This window comes from Epinephelus moara, chromosome 2 (genome assembly GCF_006386435.1).
Source record: "Epinephelus moara isolate mb chromosome 2, YSFRI_EMoa_1.0, whole genome shotgun sequence".
NCBI classification, from domain to species: domain Eukaryota; kingdom Metazoa; phylum Chordata; class Actinopteri; order Perciformes; family Serranidae; genus Epinephelus; species Epinephelus moara.
In genome coordinates, this window is record NC_065507.1 from 42,911,838 (window position 1) to 42,932,263 (window position 20,426).

A 20,426-nucleotide genomic window follows, 5' to 3' on the forward strand; every position below is an offset into this window, starting at 1 on the left:
AAGTTATACCCAAAGTTGAGCCTCTCCATTTTTTACGTATTTTTGTTAAAGTAGTTTATAAATGTATTACTATTGGTAGCATTTATAGACCACCTTCTGTGCCTGCTTTAATTGTTTAGTCTCCACCATCAATTCCATTTCCTGTAAGAATGAAATTAGTTCACTGGGTGACTTCAATCAAAACTGGTTTGCTAATTTAGGTACCAAACAGAAAAATTGTCTAAAATTTACACAGCTAATTATCAAGCCTACCCGTGTCACTCGTAGTACCCAAACTTTGCTTGACTGGATAGTTGTTTAACATCCAGATAGAATATTAAGGTATGGTGTTATGTCCGATTGTTTCGGCGATCACTCAATTGTCTTTTGTTTGGAAAATCAAACTACCTAAATTGCCACCACAACTAATTAAGATCAGACAATACAAGACATTGGCCCAATCCCAATTCCTATCTTAACCCTCAATCTTAATTCTCAAGCTCAACCCTCAATCTCACTAGCCCTCAAAACCAAGTGTTAAGGGCTATCTTGTGACTTTAAAATGGGACACCCCTCAAAGGCAAATACGTCTTAAGACTGTCGGGGGCAGCAATATACCAAAACTCCGTCCAGTCTGTCAGTTCAAAGAAGAAGAAATATATGTCATCAGTAGTCGTCGATAAAAAGACGTGATGAGTTTTTTTCCCAACACTTTATGTCAATTCTTGTACAAAACAAGCAGTGACGGACATGAAAAGAACAAATATGCCAGGGTTAAGAGAAAAGAAAAAGAAATAAAATAAACAAATAAATAAATAAAAAAAGTTCAGCAGCTCAAACAATTAAATTGTTTACATATTTTCAAAATTTACTCTTATGAATATGGAATTTTGCTAAAATAATAGATAGATTAATGACACAGAATTGTTTTTGTTTTGAAATGCTGACATCATAAAATCCAAACAGCACATCTTTGTACAGTAGTGAAAATAGAACATAAATGTTGCAACGAATATACTCGACAAAATATTTCCAAAAAGTGACAGTATAGGGGCAGCTCCAAAACAAATGTACAGTTACCAAACTCGACAATGTCGTCTGCAGCTGTGCTGATTTCATATTGAAACAGAATGCTTGATCACTAGGGGAACAGTTGCCGTTGTGACTGAGAATTATGTGATGAATATGAACAGTTCACAAGTTACAAATTGCTCACTCCCATAGTTTTTTTGGAGCCTGCTTGCTTTTTGTAAACTTGTCTTCATTGGTGGCCCTGAAATGAATCAGGGCTTGTGTTTTGTCTGGTGGCCCCAGAGATAACAACATTACTTTCTATTATTTTATTTTTTTTGGGCTACCTGTCAGATATTCGTTAAGTTATTAGTTTAGTTTCATGCAGTATTGCAAGTATTATCACAATGAATACTGTAGTCAACATCCAGCAGAACTGGTGAGGCTGTTTACACAGTCACACAAGTGTTATCTGGTGACTTTCATCCACCTTAATGTTTCACTCTTTGGGTTATAAGTTGATATTCAACCAAATAACCGGGGTTACGTGCGGCGGGGCAGGCAAGCCGTTGCCCGCGACCAAAAATATGTGTGTTACGCTACAAAGAGGTCTATATTCCATAAAATGACGTTAAACTAAGACAATGCAATGGTTATCATAATTTTAAAACAACTATTAACAAGGAAAATACTCACATTGATAACTCTGCTTCTTTGCGCTTGTCGCCGCCATCTTGCATTGACTGAATCGTCTGTACTCGGCTGGGTTCGGCTGAGCTCGGCGGATGATACGCAAAGGATTCTGGGATAGCACTTATTGCCAAGGGTGGTCCTGGAAAATCTTAAAAGTGAGGGCCATACAGCCCTTATTCTTGACCCTCAACCCAACACTCTGAGAATCGGGACAGCACTAGCACTTTGCGGGAGAGCGGATTTTTGAGACTGAGGGTTAAGATAGGAATTGGGATTGGGCCACTGAATTCATCAAAATCTGATTATTATAAAGAGTGTCTCAACTCTGATTTTAAGCACCCAAAGCAAGTTTGGAACAAAATGAAAACTATTATTAATACAGCAGATAAACATTCTATAAATCAAGTAAGAGTTGACAATAAAACAGTGCATGACTCTTTATCTATTGCTCAGGCATTTAATCAGCATTTTTCCTCTGTCTGCTCTACCTTATTACCAAACTCTAACCTGACTACTGGCTTTTTTTAGAGATATATCATCTTGCTGAAGTACTTTTTAATTTGGAAAATTTTACCAACTGAGGTTCAGAATGTCATTAATGAATTAAATGTGAACAGTGGAGCAGGTCTTGATGGAATAGAAAATAGGTTTATTAAACTCGCTTCCCAGATTCTAATGTATCCACTCGCTGACTTGTTCAACCTTTCTTTGTCAGCATGTGAGTTACCAGCTATCTGGAAATGGGCACACATCACTCCACTGCATAAGGGTGGTGATTTATTTGATCTTAACAAGTACAAACCCATATCCATTATTTGCTCTATTGCTAAGGTCTTTAAAAAAATGATTTATAATCAACTTTCACATTATCTCAGTATCAACAATATCTTATCACCATTTCAATCTGGCTTGAGGTCCACCCACTCCACAACTACTGCTCTTCTTAAGTTCACAAATGATGTGCTCTCTGCTGCAGATAATGGTAAACTCACAGGAGCTATCTTTGTTGATCTAACTAAACCCTTTGACTTTGTTGATCGCTATCTATTGTTATTTATTTATTTGTTTATTTAACAGGGACAGTGCACAACTCTCAGCCGTACCAGAGTTAGCTACTAGCTAATTTTCATCTGTAGTCCCTGAGCAGGAACAGAAAACATACAGTGTTAAAACCGGAATGTAACACTATAGTATAAAACAAACAAGCACACACGAATACAAACAAATATTGACAAGCTGCAATTTATTGGTCTTAGTAAAAATGCACTTTTGTGGTTCAACTCATACGTTCATAATAGAAAGCAATGTGTTGTCCTACAGAGCAATAAATCAGACCTTTTAATACAAGAGGTGTGCCCCAGGGCTCTACCATGGGACCACTGCTGTTTGATATTTATATAAACGATTTGCCATCAATTTTTAATTACCGTTGTGCTCAACTTTATGCTGATGACACTGTCATATATACATCCAAGCCTGACATGCCACAGATTCAAGCTTCTCTTCAGTCTGATTTCACCATCCTGCAGGATTGGCTTTTAGATAATAAACTGTTGCTCAACAAAACAATCAGAATCAGAATCAGCTTTATTCGCCAAGTATGTGTGTACATACATGGAATTTGACTCCGGAAGACTTGCCCTCAAAGTACCAGAAATGACATAAGTACACAAATTTAGGCAAGAAGTGGAATATACAGAATATACAGTATAAAAAAAATATATATATACAACTATACATCAAATATTAATAAATATAAAAAAATGCTAACAAAAATATTAAGGAAAAAATATATATATAAATATATATATATATATATATATATATATATATATATATATATATATATATATATATATATAAAGTCTTATTTTATGATCTTTGGTACTAGACAGAAACTAAAATCCAAATCTGGCACATGTGTAATAACCTGTAATGACAGCACTTCTTTGCATAGAGTTGATAGTATTAAATATCTTGGTGTTAGGCTTGATCCTGAACTCTCACTCAAATACATATTGATCACATCATACATAAAGTCAACTTTGGAATCAATGTTTAACATCGGTCTCAAAATTGCTTTACTCCCAGTGTTCGTAAGAAACTTGCCTCACAATTTATACTTCCCATTATTGATACGGGCACTCCGGCTTCCTCCCACAGTCCAAAGGGAACTGCCCATTGGTCTGACAGCCCATTAGTCCGACATCCCATTGTTCCGACCATATTAAACCCATTGTTCCGAAGTCCCGTTGTTCCAAAATCATCATGATGCCCTGTGGTTAAGGTCTGGTAAGGTTTAGGCACAAAAAGCACTTGGTTAGTGTTCGGAAAAGATCATGGCGTGGGTTAAAATGAAAAAGAAAGTGGCAAACACATAAGCTGTGAGCCTGCTTCGCCTCAAGCCTTTCCCAGCTGACCCAGAGCCAGTTGCGGCGCACCATCAAGGCAGAAATACGCCCGCCGGGAGCCGTTCAGCACTGCGGAGAGCTCCCCACACAACCCAAACCCCAGAGTTAATAACAGGAGGTTATGGTGTTTCACTCTCTTCTCTCTATGGCACTTGTATCTCAACCAGTAGCCTACTTTTGTTGCGTTTGCTGATCCTCTATGGTACACAAATACAGTATAGCCTAGTATAATCACATATCGGAACAACGGGACATCGGACTAATGGGATGTCGGACCAATGGGCTGTCGGAACAATGACATGGACCCCAGTCCAAAGACACACAAGTTGGGGATAGGTTAATTGGTGACTCTAAATTGGCTGTAGGTGTGAATGTGAGTGTGAATGGTTGTCTGTCTCTTTGTGCTAACCCTGCGATAGTCTGCCGATCTGTCCAGGGTGTATCCTGCCTCTTGCCCAGTGTCAGCTGGGATAGGTTCCAGCCACTCCCCGACCCTCAAGAGGATAAGCGGTTACGAAAATGGATGGATGGATGGATGGATGTTGTCTGTCAAAATGGACTAAAATCTGACCACTGTTCCACTAAACACAGCATATAATAGACTCTACAGATTTATACTTGGATGTCCTTTTCTCACTCATCATTGTACAATGTATGATGCGCTTAAATGGCCATCTCTAAATGTAAGAATAATAATAATAATAAATTTAATTTATAAAGCACTTTTCATTTATGAAAAATCTCAAAGTGCCACAGCACACAGTAAAAAGGTAGATCATTAAAACATAAAAACAAATTCAAAGAGTCCTAGGCCAAGTCAAAAGCCTCTTTAAAAAGTAAAGTCTTTAAGCCTCTCTTAAAGGCATCAACTGTCTGTGGGGCTCTGAGGTAGCCGGGTAGGGAGTTCCAGAGCTGAGGGGCAGCAGAACAAAAGGCACAGTCTCCCATAGTGCGGAGCTTGGTTCTGGGGAGGTGGAAAAGGTATTGGTTTTGGGAGCGTAGATTACAGGTTGAAGCTTGCTGGGTGAGTAATTCATTGAGATAATCCAGGGCATTTCCATGGATACACTGATGGGTGATGAGAGCAAGTCTGTAGTTGATTCTGGCAGAGATGGGGAGCCAGTGAAGGGTGCGGAGTACGGGTGTGATGTGTTCGTGTTTTCTGACTTTCTTCAGGATCCTAGCAGCACTGTTCTGAATAAGTTGTAATTTTTGCAGACTTTTGCCAGGAATTCCAATTAGAAGGGTGTTGCAGTAATCCAGCCTGGAGGAGACAAAGGCATGGACTAGTTTCCCTGCATCGGAAAGGATGAGAGAGGGACGGAGTTTAGTGATATTCTTGAGGTGAAAAAAGCAGGATTTACACAGATATTTTAATGTGGTTTTCAAATGTTAGGTGTGGGTCCAGTCTCACGCCAAGGTTGGTAACTGTAGATGAAAGGGGGATGTCCTGACCGGAGAAGGTGATGGTGGTTATAGAAGATGACTAGACCTGATGAGGGGTGCCAATAAGTATGGCTTCGGATTTGGAACAGTTGAGTTGGAGGAAGTTATGACCATCCATGCCTTTATCTCCTCCAGGCAGTTGGTGAGTGTGGAAAGAGGTGAAGATGAAGATGGTAGAGCAGCTGAAGGGGTTGGGTCAGTCCTGAGATACAGCTGAGTGTCAACGGCATAGGAGTGGAAAGAAATCCCGCACTGTCTGATGACACGGCCAAGGGGGAGCATGTATATAATGAATAGAAATGGGCCAAAGACAGATCCTTGAGGGACACCGCACGTAAGAAGACATATTCACTGGCTTCAACTCATATTCAAATGCATTTATTTCAATTATCCTTCTTATTTACAACAGTATTTGGTACCTTTTACTTCTAATCAGCAAGTCAGATATGCTGCTCAACTCCATTTCTCTGTCCCTCGTGTTAAAAAGTCAGTTGGCAAAAGAGTTCATGTTTAAAGCCCCTGCAGATTGGAATAATTTACCTGCCCAAATAAGATCCATTTCATCATTACATTTGTTTAAGCATGCCTTGTCTTCTTACTTTGAGATGGTATGCTCCTGTTATAATTGATGCTGTCAGTGTTGTATACTGTATATACTGTGTATGCTGATGTTTATACCTGACATAATCTTGTGATCCACTCACATTCTAGTGCTTATATGACTTGCCACATTGTGGTTGCATTAGTTTATTGATGTATGGTATGTTATTTGTTTTTGTTTGTCTTTGTGGTGTTGTGTTTTTTTTCTTGTTTGTTTGTTGTTGTTTTTTTGTTTAGCTTGTCTGTTGTCTGTCTGTAAGCCACTATTTTGATAATTGTCCTTGTATTTTGCCACTCCTAAGTTTTGATATATGTTGGGACCCCCTCCAAAACAAGATGATCCATCTCAAGGGATTTATCCTAATAAAATAAATTATGATATATGTCTAGGATGCTCTGGGTTAGCATGTATGACAGCGTGTTCCAATTCCTACTAATATCCAGCAGCTTCACATAGCCATTGAATGGGAGTGGGCCAACATTTCTCAGGCCACAATCAACAACCTGATCAACTCTATGTGAAGGAGATGTGTCTCACTGCATGAGGCAAATGGTGTCACATCAGATACTGACTGATTCTTTGGGGTATCTGTGACCAAAAGGTGCATTTTTATAGCGTTAGAAATGTAAAATCTTGGTCCACTCACGGACCTAAAAAAAGTTGCTCCATCCATCGTCTCCAGTTGGTCCAAAATGCTGCTGCCCGGCTCATTACTGGGACAAAGAGGCAAGAGCACATCACCCCTGAGCTTGCCTCCCTACAGTGGCTCCCTGTTAATTCTCGAATTGATTTTAAAATTTTATTGCTCACTTTTAAGGCCTTAAATGGTCTAGCTCCAGGCTATTACAGGCTTACTGACACGGTATGTGTCCTCTCGTCCATTGAGATCCGCGGAGGGAGCCCTGCTGGTTACTCCTAGGTCGCAGTTTATGACAAAGGGAGATCGTGCTTTTGCTGTTAGAGCCCCCATACTCTGGAATGCTCTGCCTATTGAACTAAGGCACACTAAGTCCCTTGCCTTTTTTAAATCTTGTCTTAAAACCTTTCTCTATGTAAAAGCATTTGTGAATGTTTGACTGCTTTTATTTTATACTGTTTTAATTTGTTTTTTGTATTTATTCATTTTAATTGTTTTCTGCTTCTTGTTTGTCAGTCTTTTATTCACTTGCCATGTCTGCTTTTACCTTATTTGGTTTTATCTCTTCTTGTTAAGCACTCTGTAACATTGTTAAGTGCTATATAAATATAGATTATTATTATTATTATTATTATTATTATAAATGTCATTTTTCAAGATAAAACTACACATTTTAGAGTTACCTTTTATTGTGACCATCCCAAGGCACACCTGTGTAGTAATGATGATGGGTTTGAAGCCTATGACTCTGCACCAGTCAGAACTGAAGAAGCCTCTTGGTTGAGGGTTGAAACATCTTCAAGGAACTCAAGCAAGTCCAGTTGCCTACGATATAGCACTTAGGATTAAAAACACAGACATACGCACAAGAACACTAATGCTGCCAGAGAAAAAAATAGTGGGTCAAAGGCAATCATGTCAATCATATACTATGTTGGGATTCACAGTACCACAGATGATTTGTCATCTGTTAAAATCTAAACTGGACATGTGAAGGCTTTTCCTCTCTGCATGCTCTTTGTTCTTGAAACAAAGACAGCTATTTGACACTAATTTCTACGGGAGGTCATCTCACACCTCAGTGAGACACAAGTCTCAAAACTTGATTGGACAGGAATTTTACAGTGACATGTGACTCTGTGATGTCACAGACATCTGTAGAAGGTCTGCTCACTTCAGATAGTCTTCTCTCTTACTCTGGAACTGCCAAGCCGCCCACAACTCTTCCTGGCTGGGCCTGGACCATCCCAGATGCTCAGACCCTTGCTCTTGTCCTGAACCATCAAAGGTGGGCAAATTGATCACAGACTCTCTAAACCTGAACTAGAGAAGTTAGATTTGTAAGCACAAGGTTTGCAACTAGCTTTCTAGCAACAAGGAGAACCAAGTGAGTTAGCACCCAACGTCTTACTCTGTAAAGACCTCGAGCGACCAGCTTCCTCAGAGTTCCACCTTTGGAACAAAGGACACACCAAAGACTGCACCTGGAACCACAGCTCTTTCCAGCCTTCTTCTGCCGGCTAACAAAGCAGCAGACCACCAAGTGACTCTTTCTTCCATCCACTCAAGGATTGGTAACGTAACAACTGGGCATAGCTTTGTCACAGCTTTACGGGCTAAGCAAGACTGTTTGACTTGTTGCATGTGATTTAATGCTGTCATTGAGTTATTGTTGTGATTGTTTGCAGTTAGGTCATTGATTGGTTGGCTTCGCCAAAGCTAAGTGTTTAGTTTGCTAATACTGTTCACAAACAGATTCTTGCACACAACTAAACAATCTCTGCACTAATGCAGACTGTTTGCAACACAAATCACATTGACAAAGACTCATTAACAAATAGGCTTTCAACAGAGCTACACCCAAACAGGCATCTCAAAGCTCCCGCTTCTTTTCTTTTATCTTTGTCCTGACCACACGGTCAGACAAACACCTCCCTCGATCTGAAGCCAGCTTTGATTAGGCCATCTTTAGTTCTCTGTTGTCAGCCATTTTGTTTTGTAGGCCAAATGGCTCTTTGATCACCATACCCGCCTTTGTGTTTCTCTCTCTCTCTCGCACACACACACACACACACACACACACACACACGCACCAAGCTTGTACATAGTTAGTTAGAATTTGTGTGTTTTGGTTTTGCTTTGCTCACTTTGTGAATAAATATAATTTTTTGGAATCATACCTGCTGTCTGTTTAATGTTCAAATCAAATCGAATCAACTTTATTTATATGGCACTTTTCATACAACAGTAACACAAAGTGCCTCACAGAGGTTAAAAACAACAAAGATCCAAACAGAAAACAAAAAGAAAAGTTGCATAAGAGTGAATAGTAAGTAGTAGTAATAATTCACTGAATAGAATAGTCAACCTCTGCTGCGTCAAGAACTCCGAAATCCTTCAGGCATTACTGGTAATTTTGGTTATTGTCATTAATTTAATTATTAATCAAAACTCCAAATTAATAGTTTAGCATATTTTATGAGACTGGTATCTTTAACTGGCTATCATTTTCCCTTTACGGGAATGGTGCCCCACGAGGTGATTTAATGTTAATTAAGTCACATTATTTAACATAATTATTAATTATTATTAACCCTTCACAGTCACTAGATCTCAAACCCAACTGAACACCTATGGGAGATTCTGAAGTGCTCTCCACTAACGTCATTAAAACACCAAGTGATAGAAGCAGAGCACTCGTCCAATGAATCTATGACAGGGATGACTGCTTAGGCCAAAACACACCGGCGGCGTCATATGGCGGCGGCGTCATTGACGCGCGTCAAGTGCCGCCCCCAACACACACAAAACGCGTCACGCTACGGGGCGTCAACCGGATTTCTGTTGCACACTCCAGTCCGCTAGGTGGCGGTACTGGTTGCCAACCGCCAATTAGAACAAAAGACGAGGAAGAAGACGGGAAGAAGAAAACACACAACGCAGGACGACCACGACAACTAGACAACGACGGTACGTTGCTTATTGTAGTTGTCTTTATGTTATTAATAATTTAAAAAACTAAATTAATAATCTGAGGATTGAGATTATGTTTTGAAAGCAGCAGATCAACCAACGTAGTTGGTAGGCTAACGTTAGCATATCAGTTCAGCTGATATGCTAACGTAACGGCTAACGTTAACAGCTGTTGTTTTCTGGCTACATAACGTTAGCCTGATAAACCTGTTAAACTGCAGGCTCCTCAACAAACAGCATAAAATTTGCTCTGCCTGACTTTATAAGGATCAAACTTGGCAGAGATAATGTTCACATATTGTGCTATTCTTTGGTTTAGACTTAGAGCTGCAACTACAAATATGGACAGAAAAAGGGTTGCTGCCCTTCTGCTGCTGCGCCGCAGGCTGCAGGCCAGAAAAAGGGTTTGGGTGCACCCCATCAATGAACGGAGGCAAGAGCAGGGGGCATACCACAATCTGGTCCAGGAGCTCCGGGCATCTACTGAGAGGCACCGCAAATATTTTAGGATGAGTGCAGATAAGATGGACTACGTTCTCTCCATGATTGGACCTGACATCACAAAGATGGACACAAATTTCAGAAGTCCCATCGTGCCAAAACAAAAGCTTGCGGTCACATTAAGGTAAGACTTTAAAACAATGAATTAAAGAAATATTGTGCCCAGGTCTCCCTCGAAAAAACATTACAGTTTTTATTGGAACTACATTCTTTAAAAGAAATAGTCATTATGAAAGCTGTTTGTATTTAATCTACTGGGGAGGCTAAAAAACCACAAATGCTATGTGAGCATGTCCTTGAATATTAGTTGGGATCCTTTAATACCAGGTACATACACCAGCATGTTTAAAGTTGTGTACTTAAGTGAAACTCAACAAATAATATGAATGATTTATTGAAACAATTCAAACAGAAGTTACTTTCACAAACTCAACAAATAATATGAATGATTTATTGAAACAATTCAAACAGAAGTTACTTTCACAAACAACAAATAAGTAAAGTGAATTCTTGGAACAGTTTAATACCTTATATGCAACACAACACTATATGTAAAAACAGATTGAGACAAATTTTCATACATATACAGTAATTCTCAGATTAAGACACATTTTCACACACACACATTGAGTTGTAAAGGAGCTTAAAACAATCTTAAAACACATCAAAATAATCTTGAAAAACATTCACTAGAACAATAGAGATAAAATGATTAAAAAAATGTGTAAAGCTGCTGAACATTGAACATTAAAGTTAAACATTGTAAACGGGCAGCATTAAGGTTGTATGTGGGACCCACTTTGCGGCTCACGAGTGTTCATAATGTAGATCCTGCTCTGCAGTTGGCCCTCCTATAGACCCATGATAGGGTTGGATGTAGTTGGAGGCAAATGGTGGGTGCCTAGCTTCCCACTGCTCTGGCATGACAGACCTTTATCTGTCATATGGCTGGGGTGTGACAGGGGGATATGTGATGGGTCTACCATCTTCTTGTGAGGTTTCCAGGTCCTCCAGAATCTGTAGGAACCTCATTTTTGCTCTCGCTTCATTCCTAGGGTTGAGTCTCTCCATCTGAGGAGCCAAACTTGCTAAAAAAATAGCTCAATTTTTGGTGCTGCCTCCTTGGGTGGACTTGTAATAAATTCCATCAACTTTTCGTTTAGTACTGTGTTGGGGCTTCTGCTTCTGTCTCTGCTGCTGGATGCCCTGGCTCGTGGTGGAATTCTCTCAGGGAGAGGCGGAGCTTCATCCTCCTGCTGCTGCTGTGTCTCCTCCTCCTCATCTGGGTCATGCCCTGGCTCAGAGGCCTCCAAATTGCCCGTGGTGCTAGATTTAAAAAGTCAAGTCATTTTTTTTATATAGCGCCAAATCACAACAGAATTAATCTCATGACACTTTTCATATGGAGCAGGTCAAGACCACACTCTTAAATTTTTTAAAGCAATTGTAACTGTAAATTACTCTAAAAAGTAAAAGTGAAATAATGATTTTTGTTACTGGCTTTATAATGGTAATGCAATCAATACTGAAAATGGCTTTTCTCAGAGGACTAACCTTCTGTTTGGCATGTGTGGCAACAGAAAAGCCATGAGGGAAGCATACTTCCAGTCACGCTGGCTTGTTGCCCCAGACCCACTGGGAAGAACTTGACTTCTGCGCCACTTCACAAATGTGTCTCTCAGAGACTTCCACCTGGCCTTGCAATCTGACACTGTGAAATAAGTAAATTATCAAACACGTTTACAGAATTGTATTTCTGCTCTTTTACAGGTATACAGCAACAGGAGATTCCATGTCCAGCCTCGCTTTCAACTACCGCTTAGGAGAGAGCAATGTTGCAAATGCCGTCAAGGACACCTGTGACGCCATCAATCGCAGGATGATTGAGACCTACATGCCACAGCCAACCGAGGATGACTGGAGAGGAATAGCAGAGAGGTTCTTTGAAAAGTGGAACTTTCCTAATTGTATCGGAGTGATTGATGGTAAACACATCTCCATAGAGGCACACCCCCCACTCTGGCAGCCTGTATTTTAACTATAAGAAGAGCTTTTCTGTTGTCCTGATGGCCCTGGTGGATGAAGACTATCGGTTCAGGGTGGTCCACATCGGGGACTATGGTAGGTCAAGTGATGGGGGAGTCTTTGCTGGATCGGTGGTAGGTCAAGTGATGGGGGAGTCTTTGCTGGATCGGTGCTGGGCAGAGGTCTGGAGGCTGGAACCCTCAATGTGCCTGAAGATGTCGTCATCCCTGGGGCTGAACATCTGGGTAACATGCCATTTACAGTGATCGGAGATGCTGCGTTCCCTCTGAAAACCCATCTGATGAGGCCCTATCCTGGACGTGACATCTTCCGGGAAAGGCGCATTTTCAACTACAGACTCTCGTGGGCGAGAAATGTTGTGGAAAATGCGTTTGGGATCTTGGCATCCAGGTGGCGAATCTTCCTGAGAAGGATCTACCTCCACCCAAAAAAGTGGATGCCATTGTGCTGACAGCCTGCATTCTGCACAGTTTTCTTCTCAAACCCTCAGAGAACCAGAGATGGCTGGAGGAGCGGGAAGGGAACCAGCTGGAGGATGTGGAGAGGATGGGGGGCAACAGAGGTGGGCAGGCAGCATATGCGGTGAGGGACAAGCTGTGCCAGTATTTCAACTCGCCACAAGGAAGTGTCCCATGGCAGGACCATATGGTGTAGTCGGTGGTGGAAAGTAACTAAGTACATTTACTCTGTACCATAAGTTCAATTTTGAGGTACTTGTTCTGTGCTTGAGTGTTTCTGTTTTTGATTGTATATTATACTTCCACACTACATTTCAGATGTAAATATTGTATTTCTACTCTTCTGAACTACTTTTCAGATGAAGATTAGACACAATGGATAACCTCTGTTTACAATGTTCAGTTTTAATGTTCAGTGTTCAGCAACTTTGCACAATTTATATGATTGTATTCCAGAAAATGTTTTTCAAAATTATTTTGGTGTATTTTTAGCTTGTTTTAAGCTCCTTTACAACTAAATGTAATTTATTGCGTCACCTGCTGGATGTGAATTACTGTGTGAAAATGTGTCTTGATGTGAGAATTATTGTATATATGTATGAAAATGTATCTTAATCTGCTTTTACATATACTACTGCATATGCATTAAAATTTTACAAGAAGTCACTTATTTGTTGTTTGTTAAAGTAACTTCTGTTGAATTGTTTCATAGATAGATAGATTGACAGATACTGTATTGTCATTGCATAATAAAATACAATGAAACTTTGTTGTCCACCCCACTTAGCAGCATACAAAATATGTGTATAAAACATAGAATAAATAGTCACATACAGTACTATACATTGATACTTATTGCACATGTATTGGCAGCAGACAGTTATATTGCACTTGGGGGCAGGGTATTTCTTTTGGAGAAGGGGGGTTATGGGTTCAGCAGCTTGTCCACAGCTCTGGGGAAAAGCTGTATCTCAGCCTGTTGGTCCATGTGTGCATAGTTCTGATGATATATAATAACAATAATATAACGCTTTTAAAATACAACACATTGTTAAAGATGAAACCAGTGGTTTCAAACCTTTTTGTCTATGAGTTGTAAACAGCTCCACCAAATAGTGATTTTTCCCTCTAAACTTCTCACATGGTTTCATTTCAATAAATGTTCAAATGATCCAATATTTCAGCAAAAATCAAAGATTAGAGAAAAAGTCCAAAAACTGAAAACAGATTAATGTATCAGATTTAATTTAATAATCTAATGATGTCATATGTAATACTATATAAGTCAGTGGGACAAAATGAGTACTTAAGCACAGTTATCTGCTAATACTGTACTTTTACAAGTAGTATTTTTCATGCAGGATTTTTACTTGTAATGGAGTATTTTTACATTGTTGACTTGATTTCTCACCTGAAGAGCCGATCTCCAAAGATATAGCTCGCCAGGCAATATCTTTTTTGCCATTATCTTTATAATGACTTGATTTTGGGTTGTATATTTCCGGATTTTTCTCTACCTCAACAATCAATCTCTCCTCATCCATTGCTACTTTTAACCAAATCAAATTAACAACCGATAACAACGACAAACGATAGATGGCACCAAAGTTCTTCTTCTCTGCTGTTCAACAGAGCTGCTACTATGGGAGCTGGGAGTACAAAATAGCACTTTTTCAAGGGCGGCGACGCTGGAAAAATAGGACAATAGCATGAAGTGCCGCCAGTGTGGGTTTGTAAATAGAAAATAATGGGGGCGTCTGTTTTGACACGCGTCGTACGCCGCCGGTGTGTTTTGGCCTCTACTGTTCTGGAGGCCTACTCACCTTATTAAGTTTAGATTTTTTATGTGAAACTGGTAATCACAGCAAACATACACATACATACAGATATATACACATCCTCAAACATAAAGTCAGTGAAGGTAAGTGAGCTTTGATAATGTGGGGTGGATGTGGCTAATGGCTGATAGCTGCTGATCCCACCCTGAGTATTTTACAGGATACTGATAGACTGACACACTATAGTGAAGTCCCAAGGGCAAACATATATTATACAAATACATGTCTGTACACATGCAGGCAACCAGACACACATACACATGTCAAGGTTCAACTGAGTATGCAGAAACTGTGTTTTGGTTGAAAGTTCTCAGTTTACATTTAAAATAATTCCTAAAACTGTTCTTCACTGTTTTCCTTGAGAATGAAAATGATGCAGAATCCTATATCGGTCATACATGTCAACCAGTATATTGGTACCAACACACACACTCACACACAGAGCAAAGGTCCAGCAGCTCTCTAAAGTGCCTTTAGTCTGTTGTGATAAGCCAGCTCCATCTCGTCCTGCCTGCTCTGCTCTGCTGCCAGTTAACACACTATCACTGATTCACCGCCACAGATAAATCACACTCGCATGCAGATAGAGAAAAACAGCGAGACGTGGCGACAAAGACAGGGACATAAGTACACACACACTGAAGATGACAACAACAAAAACAACAAAATGGCTGATGCTACGGATGGAGGTTTTGTTTTTATTTCCTGTTTTGGAGCAGGGTGGCTTTCTTTGCAGAGTCAAAACACATCTACACTAGTGTGGATGGGGACTGGGATATTCATCAGTGCATACACGCACAAATACATATCCACACACACACACACACTCCCCACACACACATGCATGCACGCACGCATGCATGCACGCACACACACAGGTAAGACTAAATAGTGTTTCTTTCAGGCTTGCAGTGTTATCTCTCTTTCAGGTCTGTCTCCTTTTCTTTCTTTCTTGATATGACCTCCTGGGCCACAAAATGCCACTGTGTAGTCTAGCTAGGACTGAAGCCGCCTCTACACACACAAACAAACATACACATATACACACACACACACACACACACAGATAGAGGGTATTGATAACAGGTACACATTGATCCTGTATCCTGCAGCTGGTAGAAGTGAGACAACAGTGTTTGGCTCCTCTGTCCCCTTCATAGAGACAGATATGCTGATTCAAGAATCCATGACAGGAAGCACTGTAAAAAAAAATACAGTTTGTGCGTGTGTGTGTGTGTGTGTGTGTGTGTGTGTTCCATGCAGATGGCATCCCATCACCTCAGTGAAGGCAGAGATATGCAGAGTGTATGGGCTGAGATAAGATGAGAGCAGACACTGGGGAGACTGACTGACTGTAAGTGAGTCACTGGAGGGAAAATGGCAGCTTTATAGCCTCACTGGGCCTGAGGACTCTGAAGGAAACACTTTTATTCTAACAGAAGTGGCTGAAAGACATGAGTCAGCCACAGGCTTTGACAGTATGCCACAACATGTACATGTTACATACAGGGTATCTACATGCCAGTGTAAACTCAAACTATTTTATGAGCAGTGTGTGTTTATAGTTGTATGAACACATTCTCACTCTGACCTCATCACATATCAACGTTTGGTCATGGACTTTTCACATCGACATGATGTGCAAGGTAGCCTGGATTTCAAAATACACTCCCTTTTTCACAGGAAATGTTCAGTTTGCATATAGTCTCTTTCAAAATAAACTTACTACGTCAGTGCAACACCAAAAACAGACGTTTTTTTCCTTCAACAACAAATGCACGTGGTTACATTTAGATGACAGACCAGCCTCCCGGGTGAAGGTCGGTGATTGATGAACCCAACCACCGCCCTTTCCACCCACCCTCCTAAGACTTTTCACCCCCTTAACTTACGTCCAGCCGCATTTCCCCGTGACGCTATGAGGTGCCATTACATACTGCACTGACAGTGCCTGGCCACGTAACATGCAGATGCGAAAAGATGGCTTTTTTCATCAGTGTCTGATGCGGAAGTCACTGCCCAGCGCTGGTATTCAACTACCTTGGAATAAGACGGAGTTGGTTGTGTAGAATACTGTAGATTAATGAAAGCACATTTTTCACATGTAAAGCACCTTTCACTTGTTTATCACAGGTTGACCACCACTTCACCTAAAAAAGTGAAACTAACATGATTTACCCACGTCTGTTTTTCAGAAGTTGCACATTTGAAATATAACAAGTCAGATGTGCAAATGTTTTTCTAAAGTTTCACATGCAAGTCATATGAAGTGGCATACTGGCACATTTGTTTTTGATTATGTGTGTAAAGTTTAATTTCTTGTCTTCTTTTAATTTCACATGTAATATGTAACAAATTCACATTCACGCAATTCACAGTATTCCTGTTTTTTAGACATTTTCAATGTGATGAAAACACATCACACAAGTACATATGTTTTTTAGACATTTTGCACATACTATAATATTTCACATGAGAAAATACAATATATCAGACAAAACTCTAATGACATGACATGTTCATATCATCATGATATAATTCCACTTCAAGTTGACATACAATAATACTGTGTTTTAATTGTCTGCACCTTCAATAAAAAAGTTGCTGTAGACCCTCACACTTATATTGGTAGGTTGTGCCACACAGGCATGTTCCTCAGAGGATGAGACAAAAGTGATGTGAGTGTATGATAAGAAGTGGCGCCACTGCAGTGGTAGGACACAACACTAAACACTCCTCACACACAAACACACACATACACTGATAAGCATCACCTCCAACCCTCTGCCTGGTTCCTCTTCTCCAGCCCCTCTCTGCTCTGAACCAGTTAGTGAATAAACTGAAAGCACTAAGGACACTAGCAGGAGACAGAGGAAGCACAGATATGATTTTTAACAGGCAGAAGGATACAAATAGAGATGGAGGAGAAAGAAAGCGAAGCTCAGAAGATTAGACACAGAGGTGTACTTTGACAGGTGAAGGCAGAAGTAAACATTTATAGACTCCATCCCACTGGTCTACCTTTACGTTGGTATTATTAGTGAATCTTAAATGCACATTTAAATAATACATTTTTATTAGTTGTATTTATTTATTTACTGATTACACCGAAACACTACAAAAAGTATATAATTATTATTCAAGGGGCACACTCTAAGCTCATACAATAGCTTCTGAAACAAAAATTAGTGTATTGAAAACAAAACTCTCATTAAAACCCACAATGGAACAAAAGAATGACTATTTACTATTACAAAAAAAAAGACCAAATGTTTTAAATCAATTCTGCAATAAATATGCCATCAACCACACTGCGAAAAAGCTTTCATGATGTAAGTGGATGAATGCTGGTCCGAACTGGTCCATGCTCAGTAAAAAAGAGAAACTGTGGTCAACAAATAATGGTTAAACCATATCTATGTTTATCTGTTTATTACAGTTGTGTGGGTGCAAAGCACCTCTTGGTATGTGCTGACAGGCAGAGAAAGATGGAGCAGAAAACAATCCTATCAGATATGTGAAACTATTTGTGACACACCTTCTTGTGACACAAGCTGTAAATATTTCTTGACACCCGAGTGAAAAAGCCAGGGGTGGCTACTTGTCAGTGTAAGGGCAGATCAGCTGAGTGAAGTCTCAGTCAGACACATCAGATAATTCTACAGACACCACAGTCACTCCTCTATCTCTTTTATCAAACAATAGACAACAGGATATATTGTCATGCAAGCCCTTCAAATAAGTCCTTCACCCAGTCAATATTACACCCACACATCTATCGACACACCCAGCCACCCACCCACACACACACACACACACACACACACACACACACTTACCTGGCCCATGTAACAGCATTATACTTTGACAGTGAAAGACATATTTTAAAGGGGAATCCTGTCTTCCATTGTGTGATTGGATTATCGTAACATCATAACCAGATTAAAGAAGACATGTAGAGACATGTAGAGGGACATCAAAATCACTAAATCAATCCTGTTCAGTGGCTGATAGACTTTACGGGCCTATTCAAAAACTCACAGTATATTAAATAACAGAATAAAGGCACAGTGCACATAACAATCGGACAGAAAACAACAGGGATGCAGCACAACATTCACAACTCTGCATGGTGGGATGTAGCAAAGCTAGTGAATGGCCAGTGTTTAAGACTGACTATAATCCACTTGAATGTGAATGTGCTGGTGTCAGACAACAGCAAAGGAAATCTCGTTACTATTATACTCACTGTCCTTTGAACTACAGCAGAGTGTCACCTGAGTACATGTAGTAGTAGTTAAAGTAAGTAATATGTGCAGTGTCTGAGTAGCTAAATTATAATTGTAGATTTTTGTTTTCCTAAACAGACAGACCTAAACAGACTTTTCTAAGGCCTAGTCCACACGGACCCATGTACTTCTGAAACTGTGTATTATTCTATGCGATTTGGCTGTTGGGCCACAGCAACCACAGTTTTGGGCCCCCGAAACTGCGTTTCTTTGAAACCGGAGTCCAGGGTGAAGTTTTTGGAAGACTCCGGTGCCAGCAGTTGCGTGTAGATAGGATAACCACAGTATTTTATTACCTGTCTCCACTGTTTGACGTCAGAGCGACGGTAAATAGCTCTTTTCTAAAAGTTTACTAACTACTAAAATCCCACATCCTGTGTTAAATATAATGTATCTTAACTATATTTACAATGAAGCTTGATTCTACACTCTGCACTTAGCCCTTATGTGAATGTTTACCATTGCTATGGTAACAAGTGACAGCTGATGTTAGCGTTAGTTAGCTTAGCTCAATCGTCCGACAAACAATAACCCATAAAATTATAATTCAATATATTTTAACAAAATCAACAACAGCTACCAACAGTTACAGTCCTTAAAACCTTAGCTAATGTGTTGTCACAGGTTAGATTGTCAAAATTAAAGTAATAATAGCTTAAATCCCTGAGGAACTACGCTAGCATTTGTGATGGTTGCATCCACTCGTATGCAGTTGCCTTACGTTACAGTTCCCTCAAACAGTATCACAAAGGACAATACAAACTATATAAACAAATTATCTATTAAGGGTACACAACTAAAATCTGAAGGTGCTTAGGTGACATTTACCCACCTGAAAGAATAATTGAAAACAAACTGATTTTACTCTAGGTGTAACTGCCAACTTAAGAACGCAGCGCAAACCAACCGTTTATATACCCAGATTTGCTCTCGTGCCTTTACTCAAATCAGTTATGCTTTAAATTGAATGGGGGGATCTGTATGGTATCTGTAAAGATACAAAATCACATAAAATAAAAACTAATGTCAGAACTGAGTGGGCAGATTAGAGCTTAGATTCTCTGCCCAAGCACGGCCCGACCCGGCCCGCGGGCCCAAGCCGGGTCGGGCTGGGAGCCCCCCTCCCTCTGACGGGCCCAGGCTGGGCCTGGTCTGATATGACGTTTTGTTTTTTTTTAAAGCTATGATTTGATAATGTTATAGGCTATGTTTTGTAGCGACCCTGCAGTAAATGTTCTGTTATAATGTCAATGTTCTGTGAGTTAATGGCATGTTTGGGATTGAATGAGATGCGGGGTGCGAGTGTGACGGGGATGAGGAGGGCTGTGTGAGTGCGCGTGCTGGTGTGTGTATGAGCGAGCTGGAGGAGAGAGCAGGAGTGCACAGATGGAGTTACAGCTAAGTTGTTGTTTGTTGGTTGTTTTGGCGTGGTTACGGCCAACAGTAACCTGTACTGTTCAGTAATAAACGGTGGTTTAATTGCAGAATAACTGCGTCATCCTTTCCACACGTCCGCCTACAGTATTATAAAAAATAAAATTAA

At 40.1% G+C, this 20,426-nt stretch overlaps 1 protein-coding gene across 7 annotated transcripts in view; it reads right to left on the minus strand.

Moving 5' to 3' along the window:
• Window positions 1-20,426, minus strand: part of bcas3 (BCAS3 microtubule associated cell migration factor) — a 939,536-nt gene that overhangs the window by 503,825 nt on the left and 415,285 nt on the right. The window contains exon 23 of one of the 7 annotated variants that reach the window (XM_050055577.1): window positions 3,567-5,389. The exons of 5 other annotated variants lie outside the window; for them this stretch is intronic. In XM_050055577.1, the coding sequence (XP_049911534.1) occupies window positions 4,902-5,389 (488 nt within the window). In that variant the 3' untranslated portion in view covers window positions 3,567-4,901. Of the gene's footprint in view, window positions 1-3,566; window positions 5,390-5,411; window positions 7,604-20,426 lie in introns of those variants that run through there. One more of the 7 variants, XM_050055612.1, reaches the window with a different exon arrangement.